Source organism: Psittacula echo, assembly GCF_963264785.1.
Source record: "Psittacula echo genome assembly, chromosome: 2".
Taxonomy (NCBI): domain Eukaryota; kingdom Metazoa; phylum Chordata; class Aves; order Psittaciformes; family Psittacidae; genus Psittacula; species Psittacula echo.
The window spans coordinates 140,328,779-140,341,481 of NC_137737.1; the positions used below are offsets into that span (position 1 = coordinate 140,328,779).

General features: G+C 39.8%; 1 protein-coding gene across 26 annotated transcripts in view; it reads left to right on the top strand.

Annotated features, from left to right (window-relative positions):
• RIMS2 (regulating synaptic membrane exocytosis 2) overlaps positions 1–12,703 on the top strand; it is a gene marked incomplete at both ends in the record, with an annotated part of 479,054 nt that overhangs the window by 212,150 nt on the left and 254,201 nt on the right. For all 26 annotated transcript variants that reach the window (XM_080611830.1, XM_080611853.1, XM_080611841.1 and 23 more), the window contains one exon: positions 3,447–4,372. In XM_080611830.1, the coding sequence (XP_080467956.1) occupies positions 3,447–4,372 (926 nt within the window). The remainder of the gene's footprint in view (positions 1–3,446; positions 4,373–12,703) is intronic.

Sequence of the window (12,703 nt, forward strand, 5' to 3'; positions counted from 1 at the left end):
TCCATCAAGATCCAGGGCCTCAAACCTATTACGGAGGGGCACCTGGGGAAGCAGGGCAGGAAGGGAGGAGGGTTGCCCACGGTTCCGAACTGGAACTTGCTTCCAGCCCTCATCGTCTTTTTGGTCCCCTACCTCTGCGCGACAGCTACAGGGCAGGGGCTGTCTCGGGCCATCCCCCTCTGTCTGAGAGGACAGGGGGTCCATCCCCTTTTGGGAGGTATCTCCCTGGAACCGTTCCAACTGGCACACCAGGGAGTTACTCCACCAGTCGATCTCCCTTTCACACTCCCTGATGGTCCTCAGCGTCTCGACCTCCTCCTTAAGTTCTGCCACCAATCTAAGCAGATCTTCTACCTGCTCACACCTCACACAGGTGGAATGCTGGCCTCCCTCCCTCAGCAGCAGCAGGCTCTGGCACTCATCAGCAGATCCTCAGATGATGTCTTTTGCTGATAGAAGTACATTTACCTCAGCAGAAAGTCTACAATAAGTGTTTTTACTGGTACAGAAATTCTATCTTTTTATCCCCTCAGCCTCTCCCCCCATGACTTTGTGGCAGTAATGTTTCCAAAACAGATTTGTCCAATACTCTTTCCATCTATATGAGACACTGTGACATGGAATCATATAAATATACACACACATATGTGTGTGTATATATATATAGATATATAAGCTCCTACATGTAGCTAAAACAATTCTTACTGTTCTGTTGTTTATATTACTATAGATACATGCATGCAAATGTTTAATCCTGAAGAATGTATATACTCAGTCTGCTCCAAGGTATGCGTGAGGTTTGTCAACTAGATTTTGTACGGCTTTGTGTGTTACACAGTTCATGGTGGAGTCAATCCTATAAACCGTACTCACTGCAATGTTTTGATGTCTTGGAGGATTGAATCTATGCAAAAATCTGTGGCTGTAAATACAACTTGATTCACATGTAATACACACTGAGTATGCACAGTGTATTAACAGTAGAGTATGTGTACATTCCATGTGCACAGGTCTCAATCTTGCAGTGAGATCCATGGATGAATGCAGATCTGTTGAGTGCCATTTATTCCAGTTGGATTTGCATGGAGATAAAAGATTTTGCCTATAGGGGCAGAATTGGTGAGGGGAAATTAATCACATTTTTGTTGCAGGTGTGGCAGAAATTTTCAGTGATGTGGGTGATTTGCTATTGGAACAATGTAGTTCGGGATGTGGCTTATTTTTCATCAGCTGAAGTATTTAAATGAAAAGTATTTAGCTACTTTAAGGAACATTTCTACATCTAATCTCTGTTATCTTAATGAAAACATCGATGTCTTTGCAAACTAACTGGGTTCTGGTAGTTCTGTTGTCCTAATTGACTATTCCTGGCCATTTTGGTTTTAAACTTAATGAAACTCCTTTCATATCACATTAGAACGATTCAACTTATAGGCCCTCATAGCAGAATCCATAGAGTTTTTGTTAAACTCACAGAGGTCATGACTTGTTCTGGTACTAACATGACACTTTAATAAGACAGACAGGACATGTTAGCTACACCATAAGCAAGTAGGCATCCCAGTGATGCTTATATTACTTGTCATGCTTCACAGGAAGAGTTTAATTTTTGCAAGATTGAATTAGCTTTCTATTTGCAGATATCACTGTAAGGATAAAATACATTAATATTTATAAGGCAAGACTGGGTCCAGATCTTTCAAGCACAGTTTAATGACCCTGTATAGTACCTAAGATGGGATGTCAATTTGCCAGTCACCCCCCTGTGCACACTCTGCTCAGGCAGTGGTGGTTTTCCCTTGCTGAGCAGAGACTGCATTTCCATTCTGACTGTGAGAAAAGCGTTCTTCTCTCCTACTAGCTAGGCAGAGCCCTTTCTACTTTCCTGGGCACCAAGGAGAGCCTGTTTTTCCTTTTTCCTTTACTAAGTTGAAGCCTTTCCCTTCCTTATCCCTTCTAGGAAAACTGTGGCAGCAACAGGGCTGTGTCTTTGCTCTCCTTTTTCCTGTTCTATCCAACAGTAGGCAGGATCTTCTGGTTGTTGCCTGTAAGGCTGCCCTTCAGGATTGTTGGTTATCTGTGAGGGTAGAAAACATTTGCAAAGGGATCTTAGTTTTAAAGACAGAACTAAATATAAGAGGAGAGGGCTGATAACACAAAAATAGATTCACATACATATTTTCATTACTTAAAGCTTAAGCTGATCTGTCTTATCCCAGAGAAGGCCTACCTCCCAGTCTCTTTTATCCACATCTGGGATCTTTGCTCCAGTTTCCTGTAGGCAACTCCTTCAGATCCCTCTCGGGTGAAGAACTAAGTATGAATCTGGACGTAGCACTTTAAATGCTCATTACCCTGTTAAGATTGATAAAGGCAGGATCTGACATTCCAGTTTATTTTTTCACTATGAATCACTACTCCCTATTTAACTGATCCCCTCTAATCAAGTAGCAAATAATGTTGCATCAAAAAAATCCAGAACATATAATATTCATAATATATTCCAGACATGTCCTCTATTAAAATATTGCATATAATAAAATGACATGCTTTAGTCAATCATTTGTCAATGTCAGGAAAGAACATCTCCTGATAATTCTTTTTTTTTTACCTTTTTTCTGAAACCTCAGAAGTTGTTTATGGCTAGATTTTATCTATGACAAAGAGTCAATGCTTAATGTGGTACAAGAGCTCCATTCTGGTATCTGTCTGGTCTGTCTTGCTCAAATGCTTGGACTAATAATATTGCTATCCCTAAAGGCATGGGAAGGATTTTTTATTTTTTTTTTTTTTTTTTTTCCAAGTCAGAGATCAGGATTTTGAAGCTCTTTCCCTTCTTATGCAACACAAGAAATGTTTTGTTTTCTGAGTTCAGGTCTTCTGAGCTCATTGGGTTTAGGTAAGTGCTGCCACTGGATCTTTGTTTGTCCTGTTCTCTGCCCTTGGCACACATTATAGTTTTGTGGGAACTGATACATATGTTTTTAAGCCATAATGGTTGCTAGAAGATCAAACCAACTGAATGGTCCATCTAGCCTTAATTTCTATCGTGATTATAAAACCCTATGAAATAGAAGTTTATAGTCAAGTTATGTTGCTGTAAAATGATTACAAAGGATTATAAAATTTTGGTACTTGTAAAGCAGTTACGACTACAAAGTAGAGGTAAGCATTTGTATTCTATATTTCAAAATGTTGTATTAGCATTTTTCCTTTAAAGCTGTTTTTGATTTAAACTGTGCACCATAAGCAGATTTGTTTTTTTTGATGACATACTTTAGTTTAGTACAGAAAATGTGTGAGTGCATTCACAAAGAAATGCAATGAATGGATTTTTTTTTTTCATCAGATGATCATTTTATCATTTAATTAGGATTAACTGCATATTTGTGTTACAAGAAATACTGACAAAATTCTCTTTCTTCCTTACTGTCATGATTATTTAGGAAAAGAAGCCCATCAATATCAAGAGAACAGAACAGAAGATACGATCAAAGGGACGAGAGAGACGAATATTCACAGTATGCTACATCAGACAGTGCGATGCCCAGGTCACCATCAGATTATTCAGATAGGCGGTCGCAGCGTGGGCCTCAGTTATATGAAGAACCTGAACTGGGTGATTATAGAGATTCCAACAGAAGGAGTCGCAGGCGTTCCAAGGAGTATCCGATAGAAGAGGAAGATGCACAAAACAGGGAAGAATATGAAAGGCAGTGGAGGGAAGAGGAATACCAGGCACGATACCGAAGTGATCCTAATTTGGCTCGTTATCCTGTCAAGCCACAGCCATATGAGGAACAAATGCGTATCCATGCTGAAGTGTCCCGAGCACGCCATGAACGGAGACATAGTGATGTCTCACTTGCAAATACTGAGTTGGAAGATTCTCGGATGTCCATGCTGAGGATGGAACGACCATCCAGGCAAAGATCAGTATCTGAGCGCAGGGCTGCCATGGAAAATCAGCGTTCATACTCTATGGAAAGAACTCGAGAGGCTCAGGGACCAAGTCCCAGTCGTCAGAGGACCACAAATCATAGCCCTCCTACACCTAGGAGGAGTCCAATTCCTCTGGATAGACCAGACATGAGGCGCTCTGATTCATTAAGGAAACAACACCATTTGGATCCCAATTCCGCTGTACGGAAAACAAAACGTGAAAAGATGGAGACCATGTTACGGAATGATTCACTCAGCTCAGACCAGTCTGAATCTGTCAGACCACCACCACCAAAGCCCCATAAAACAAAAAAGGGAGGTAAAATGCGCCAGGTTTCATTAAGTAGCTCTGAAGAAGAATTGGCATCCACGCCAGAGTATACAAGTTGTGATGATGTAGAGATTGAAAGTGAAAGTGTTAGTGAAAAAGGTAAGATTTCTAATTTTTTGACCGTTTCAATATATAGATGTGGTTTAATTTCCATTCCATTGTATGTTTTACCTATAAGAATTGATTGTAGTGACATGTCTACAGCCCTTCACAGGTGGCTCAAGTTTGTTGTGAGGGGAGTTGTCATCTGATTCTGTGTTTCATTTACTTAAATCTAAATTTAATGATTTACATGGAAAAGAACATAACAGCTACTAGAAGTATTATATATGCTGAAGGAAAAATAAACCTATTGAAAAACCTGTTAGTTAAATCTGCACAGTATCTAAAGCTGGGCTGTCATAAAAGGCCATGGTTTTGTGTCCATAAATACCAGATTTTTGTACTCCTGGATCACAATGTGTACATATTTGATATGGATCAAGTGTGGGTGCATGACAGCATTTCTGTTGAATTAACTAGAGCACATGATACAGAGCTTATGCCACTTTCGTGCTGGCTGCTGCTGGTTAAAGAGCATCTGATCTGCAAAAAACCCTGTGTGTATGAAGTTAACCCATTTGAATTTCTAAACAAAGTTAAAGGTACTGATGGAGATTTCTTTTCACTGTGGGGCTACAGTGCTTTTTGGTTTAGTGCTTTTTAGGATTCATGGTGTTGGAGTTACTCCATTGTCAGAAAGAAAAGCTAAGATTAACTGAAATGATTCCCAGCCTACCCAATGGTAACATAGGAATTAAGTGTGGAAGTACTGGAGACCATCAGATTAAACTGAATCAAATTAATAGATTTAGCTTGCATACCTTCGTGTATGTTGTTGGTCTAAAGAACAAGAGTTATAACCTGTTTTCAGTTATTGTTATGCGAGTGCACATTTACTAATGAATGGTCACCTGCTTTTGTGGAATAGGTTTAGAAAATTTGCTACTATTTTTTGTTAATATTACCATCAAATTGGTTCTGAAGCAAATAATTAATTACAGTTGGTAACTCTGCATTTTCATATGTCAATAGCAGCAATCATGGTCTGATAAATAAGGAGTATGATAGTGTAGAATGGAAGGAAATTTCACACAGGTGAAAGCAGACAGTTAAATGCACTTTTATGAAGTAAGTGTGGTAAAACCTTGACCCCCTTAGTCTTGATGAGTAATAAAACTATCAGCTTCAGAGTGTTCATGATTTTGTTCTTAGTAGCAGCCTTCAGGAAAATAGGCCCAATGAATATATGGGAAGTAGTAACAAAGTACTTATTTTATGAAATTCAGCATAGGAAACATAGTCTACAAACATATTTTTTGTACACATAACATACAAAACTTACACATTTACAATCGTAGAACTGTTTAAGCTGGACCTTTAAGACCTTAAGACCTTTAAGATCATTGAGTCCAACCATTAACCCGGCACTGCCATGTCCACCACAAAACTGTGTCTTTTAAGTGCCACATCTACACACCTTTTAAATGTCTCTGGGGATGGTGACTCAAACCACTTCCCTGGGCAGCCTGTTCCAATGCTTGACAATCCTTCTGGTGGAGAAATTTTTCCTCCTATCCAATCTAAATCTCCTCTGGCACAATTTAAGGCCATTTTCTCTTTTCCTATTGCTTTTTACTTGGGAGAAGAGACTGACATCCATCTCAATAAAGCCTCCTTCCAGGTAGTTGTAGAAATCGAGAAGGTCTCACCTGAGCCTCCTTTTCTTCTTGCTAAACAATCCCTGTCCCCTCAGCTGTTCCTCATGAGACTTGTGCTCTAGGCTCTTCACGAGCTTCATTGACCTTCTTTGGATACTGTCCAGCATTTCAATGTCTTTCTTGTAGTGAGGAGCCCAGAACTGAACACAGGATTTGATGTGTGGCTTCATCAGTGCCCAGTACAGGAGAATGATCACTTTCTTGGCCCTGCTGGTTGCACTATTGCTGATGCAGGCCTGGATGCCATTGGCCTTCTTGGCCACATTGGCACAAGCTGGCTCATGTTCAACTCTGTCAATCAGCACTCCGAAGTCCTTTTCTGCCTTTCCAGCCACTCTTCCCCAAGCCTCTAGCACTGCATGGGGTTGTTGTGGCTCAAGTGCAGGACCTGGCACTGAGCCATGTTGAACCTCACACAAATGGCCTCAACCCATTGATCCAGCCTGTCCAGATCCCTCTGCAGAGCCTTCCTACCTTCCAGCACATCAACACTCCTGCCCTGCTTGGTGTTGTCCGCAAACTTACTGAGGGTGCACTCTATCTCCTTGTCTAGAACCTTGATAAAGATACTAAACAGAACTGGCCCCTATACTGAGCCCTGGGGAACACCACTTGTGACCAGCCACCAGCTGCATTTAACTCCATTCGCCATCACTGTTTGGGCTCAGCCAGTCAGCCAGTTTTTACCCAGAAGAGTATGCCTATCCAAGCCATGAGCAGCCAGTTTCTCCAGGAAGAATGCTGTGATAAAGTGTATCAAAGGCTTTACTAAAGTTTAGGTAGACAACATCCACATCCTTTCCATCATCTACGAAATGGGTCACCTTGTCATAAAGGAAGATCAGGTTAGTCAAGCAGGACCTGCCTTTCGTAAACCCATGCTTGACTGCGCCTTATCATCTGGTTGTCCTATATGTGTGATGGCACTCAAGATGATCTGCTCCATAATCTTCCCAGCACTGAGGTTAGACTTAAAAGTCAGATTCTCCTTCCAGCCCTTCTTGTAGATGGGCATCACATTTGCTAACTTCCAGTCAGCTGGAACCTCTCGGGTTAGCCAGGACTGCTGCAGTGGATCCCATCTGGCCCCATAGATTTGTGTGTGTCTTAAGTGGTGTAGCAGGTGACCGTTCTCCCTTGGATTATGGAGGCTTCATCCTGCTCACTCTCTTCCATTTTAGGAGGCTGGTACTCAGAGAACAACTGGTCTTACTGTTAAAGACTGAGTAAAGGAAGGCATTATGTACCTCAGCCTTTTCCTCAGCCTTTGTCACTATGTTTTCCCCCCCTACATCCAAGAAAGGATGGATATTCTTCTTATACCTTCTTTTACTGCTAATGTATTTCTGGAAACATTTTTATAGTTTTTTTATGGCAGTAGATAAAGTTTTAGCTTTCTGCCCTTCAGAAACTCGCTAAACCTGAGAATTTCTCAGCTGTCCTTTTAATCCACATACAAAATCTTTCTGGCCAGAGATATAATACTAAATATAAAACATTTGGCATTGGAGTGATGAAAGGTGGCAACGTTATAGCACGAATTTGAATGCAGTAATAACGAGTTCTCCAGAAAAGGAGGATTAATTCATTTGCATCTCTTTCTTTATAGAGTACCCATACCTTTTCACAGATTCTGCAAATAAATATTAACAACTACTCAGCTGTGAGGAGCAGCCTGGGCCTGAGCTGCAGGAGCAGCTGTTTGTTGAATTACATCTGAGATTTTGCAATGCCCTGCCATTGGTTTTAGGAAACTAGTCTGAAAACTGAATTATCTGAAAATGTAGGGAAAATTGCAGTCACGTGCTCTTAAAAGGGCTGAAAGTTTGCCTTTTTAAGCTCATTTCCAAAATGAAGAGGATTGATACACGTATATGGTTTAGAACGTGCTTATGTGTACAAAATGAAGATAGCTATTTCATTTCACAAGTCCAGCAGAGACATGGACCAGTGTCGTAGTTTAAGCTGCTGGAATTAGAGTTCTGGGAAAAGCATCAAAGTATTACTGACTGCCTGTGACTTTAAGTATTTGGGTCTGATCTTATTTCAGTAGCTGTCTGCTTTAAGGTAATTTTTTCCTTGATTTTTAAAAATGCAACCTGATTGTTTTCAGGGAGGGGACAAGGCACAATTATTTTTCTGCATGTTTTTGGTAATGGCCAGAGAAACCATTGCCTTGGAATATTCTTGCCTCCTCCTTGCAAGGGGAACTCTGAGCAGAGAAAGCTGATGAACACCCAGACAACATTCAGGTGCACAGGCATGGTGAAAAAGCTTTGTAGACAAGGTTCAACTGCAGAAGAGAAGAGCTAGATTCTTGAGATACTGCACAGTAATGCAACTATATTTGAACTGGGAAATTTGGGTCATAGAGTAGGCTGAGGACTGGCATACTGGAGTCAGGAGGCTTTGGAAGGATAAGCAGACAAGAGAAGGAAGTTTAGGAAGAAGAAGAGGGGAGAGCAAAGCTGGTACATCAAGTATACTAAACCTGTGACAAGTAGTTTGGGAAAGAAAAAGTGGAGGTAACAGATAACAAAGATAACTGAGAAGGTGAGAACTGGATCTTCCTGAGCTGTAGGTTAGAGGATTCTGAGTTTGGCTGAGAAGCAGAAGTATCAGTTTGGAAGAGACAGTGCATGGCTGGAAAGAGTGTCATCAGAGACAAGGACAGGAGGGCTGGCCGAGCTGAGTTGAGCTTGGGAGCTTCGGCGAAGAGGGACTGGGACTCCCTGAGCAAGGAGCATGGGCCCGGCAGCATTGACCTGAAGTACTGAGAGAGGGTTTTGTGAAGTGAGAAGCCCAGGCATAAGATGAACAGCCAACGGTGTGACAGAGCAGTTCATTCTTTAAAAGGTCAGGAAATAACACATGACAACAAGTGTTAAATGGACATAAATGAGATTCTAAATGTGTTTACCTGAAACTTAGATTGTGCCAGAATTAGGCCTATTTTGCATCATAAATGTTATGCAAAGCTTCATACACGTGAAAACTGTCATTAGTCACGTAACTGAATACTAATTTAATGAGATGGCCTCTGCCTTTTTCTGTACATAGGATGAACAATTCTGACTGTGCTATTCAGAATTTTCTGAAGCTCCCAAGATGGTTTCCAGGTTATCTAAGGGACCTTTCTTTTCTTTTGCTGTGAATACCAGGCTTCTGAAACTGTATATACAGTGTCTCATTTTGCAATATTTGTTGTCAGTCCTGGAGATCAGGGTAGCAGACAGTCCAAGCCTGTATCTTCCTGGCAGGATTCGCTGTCTGTGTTAGGAAATACACTTTGCAGAAGAAAACATAAGAAGGTGACCAATATGTTTTGGGCCAAATATTAGCTACATTTCTATTTTGCCTACTACTGAAAGAATAAAATTGCTTAAAATATTAGAGAAAAACAATTCCTGAAATGCCAGTGCTTTTATGTGGAGTTTTAAGTGGCAGTAAAATGGATCCTCAATCAGTAAAAATAAAGATCATAATGACTTATTTTAAAATGTTCTGGATTGTTCAATTCACCATTTCTTTCTCAAAATCATCTCAGTTTACTTGGTTTAGTTTCAAGGCTCTAGAAACATGGTTTATAAAGTAAGATGGGTTGTGGTGTTAATAGCAGTAAAGTGAACACTGAACCATGTTACCTACAAAGCTGCAAATGAAGCTATGTTTTCTGTGGTGTGCAAGTTAGGCCAAGCTGTCTCCATTGCTTTCCCAATATAAGTGTCTTTTGTTGTGCAGCAATATTAAAGTATTTTTTATTTGTAAGTTCAGTTAGATGTTTTCAGTGCAATTGTAAGGAATAGGCTTTAAGGCAGGTTTGAAAGGTCCCCCATAATTTGTCAGCCAGCATGAAGCAGATGTGAAACAGTGTGCTACAGGTTTGTGATGTGTGTCCACAGGTTTTCCAGGTAGAGTAAGAAAATCAAACAGCAGCACTGCCCAAGTATTACTTGTGGCAATACTGTCACACCTGCAGTCTGCCAAAGTGCCAATCTGAAGAGACTTGACACAGCCATGCTCAGGAAAGCCAGTGATCCCTGGCGCTGTCATACCCCTATTCAGAACACAGGCAAGGAAGAGGTGACCTGTGCTGGAGCTGGGGTTCCTTCTGCTCCTTCCCCAAAAATTTAGGGCTTCTGGATGTCCTACAGTTCTTTACAAATCTCTCAAACTCCATGGTTCCAGCAAAAGACAATCTCTGCATGGAAAAAGAGGTTTCATTCAAGGAAATTTGGGTGTGTGATAGTTCAAAATACCTCTCCAATTTGCTGGAAATGTAAAGTAGGACATAGTAGATTTTCCAATGGTGGTAAACAGTTCAGGCATAAGTGCATAACATGCTCCTAGCCACCTTCCAGAGCACCCTGTGAAAGGTATCTGTTTGCACAGACTGTGGCTGACATCTCATGTGGGTGGAATCTGTGGTGGGAAAAGCAATTTTGTCTTGTGTTTTGTCAGGGGTGCAGTTCTTAAGTTTACTGTTCACTTTCACTGTTCTTCTATAAAAACATAATAGCTAGATGAGATGCAGCTTCACCAGTGCTGAGTACAGGGGGACAGTCACTCCCCTGGTCATGCTGGTCACACTATTTTGCTGGGATGCTGTAGGCCTTCTTGGTCACCTGGACACACTGCTGCTCATATTCAGCCAGCTGTCGACCAACACCCCCAAAATAACATGTGGATAGATGAATTTATATACTCCAGTGATATTTTGTACTTTGACATCCCTGTATTGTTGATTGAAAGCTGCAGAGCGCAGGCTGTGTAAGCAGAAATCTGTTTCTGCAAAACAGGGATAAATACATTGTTCTTTGTTCTTTGTCAAGGGCATTGAAAACATGGATACATAACGTTTCCTTGTCTGTGTCATGATAATTTGCAAATATATGAGTAATTGCACTTTTTTACTATCGAAGTTAAAAAGGTGCTCATGTCTGGAACAGCTTGCAGGACCTGCTTGTTAATTGCAGTATTGAAACCACTCTGTTAGAGATACAGTTTAGATTTTGAAAGAGAATAAAGTCTATTTGGAAACAATATACTTGTCACAAGTTAAAATGTGTGATAGCTCATGGTGTGAGGATCAGAAAGCACACTTTCTGAGTGCTACTGCAAGAACAGTGCATGTCCCACATGATCAGAGATGCCAAGCAAGTGGGATACTGTCACAGTGCTCTCACTTTTAAATTCTAAGAGATAAGGGACCTGATTTCAATCTCACTTGTTCCAGTTTCATACATCTTCAACAACTTTGGCTTCAAAGTTACACTGAGCTAAATTAGATCAGAATGAGGTCATTGTTTCTAAAATTTGCTTCATTCAGATTAGAGAGTTCCTGGAAGTCTAACTTCTCTGCAACAAATTATACTAGAAGGCAAAATTTCAGAACTGAACTTCAACACTTAACTTGAACACTTGAGGCTTTGAAAATCCATACAGTTTCAGTATGGAGATATCTTAGAATTCAAAGTACAAGATTTTGAATGGTCATAAATGATTATTTAAAATACTGAATGTTTGATGTGTTTTATTAGAAGCCAGATTTTTTATTTTCACTTTATTGCAGTGTGAGAGATTATGTTTTCCATTTGTAAAGAAATCATTTTTTCTATAGAGACCAGTGCATTTAGTAAGGCAAATGTGGTTTTAATGTATAAATGGAAATTCAGAAGCCTCTTTCTCTTTTTCTTTTTTCTTTTTTTTTTTTTGTTCCACTTTCTCCTATGAACTGCCTCTACTTCAAGTGCCAAGATAAATATTGAGAGATAACACTTTTCACATTATATGCTTAAATAAAAGTATAATTTCTTTTAAAGTACTTTTTACAACATAGAATGAGAAGTATCTTACTACTTTAAGTATTAGTATTGGCTATGATAGAGTTTTTCTACAAAAATAGTTTTCATAGACGATAACAGAACCAGAATGTTTAAATTCACAGATATTTCTAACAGTAAAGAATGATTTTTTTATTTTTGACAAACCTTCTCCTAATTAGACACATCTGTTCTTCCTTAGAAGGTAAAGTAAGGTGATCTTCTGCAGCATTTAGAGGAATCTACTATATAATATTTAAATTTCAGGAACTTAAACTTGGCATAAGAAAGAGCCCTACCTTTATCCAGTTCTTGGCTGTGTATCACATGCTTACATCACTCCTTTCTCTCTGCTGGCAGAAATATTCAGGCAGGGAAACACTGCATCAATCCAGGAGACTTGTGTGGGGTAACACTAATTAGGCAACAAGATGGTAAATATTAACATTTGAAGCTTCTTGATAAAATGATATTGAATGTCTTCTTAGATATTATAATGCATGCTGAAAAGATCAGGTGTAAGTGATTATGCCTCATCAGGATCTGAGGATAGATAGGGATTCACTGAAGTAAGAAAGAAGAAATATTTTCATATAATAGAGAAGAGAGAATATTTTGCTATAGGTAAATGAACATGAATAATTTTATAGGCCTTTGATTTCAACAAAAAAGACTAATACTCAGTTTTATTGATTATAACCTTGACTAAATTGCAGTCTGAACTTTTTATATGCAAATGTACACAAACCATTAAACTTCTAATTCTTTAAGTATGTTTCCTTTTACTCTGGGACTTTGCTGGAGCTACAGCTAGAGTAAAAGTGTTGTGTGGCACCAGATTAATTCTC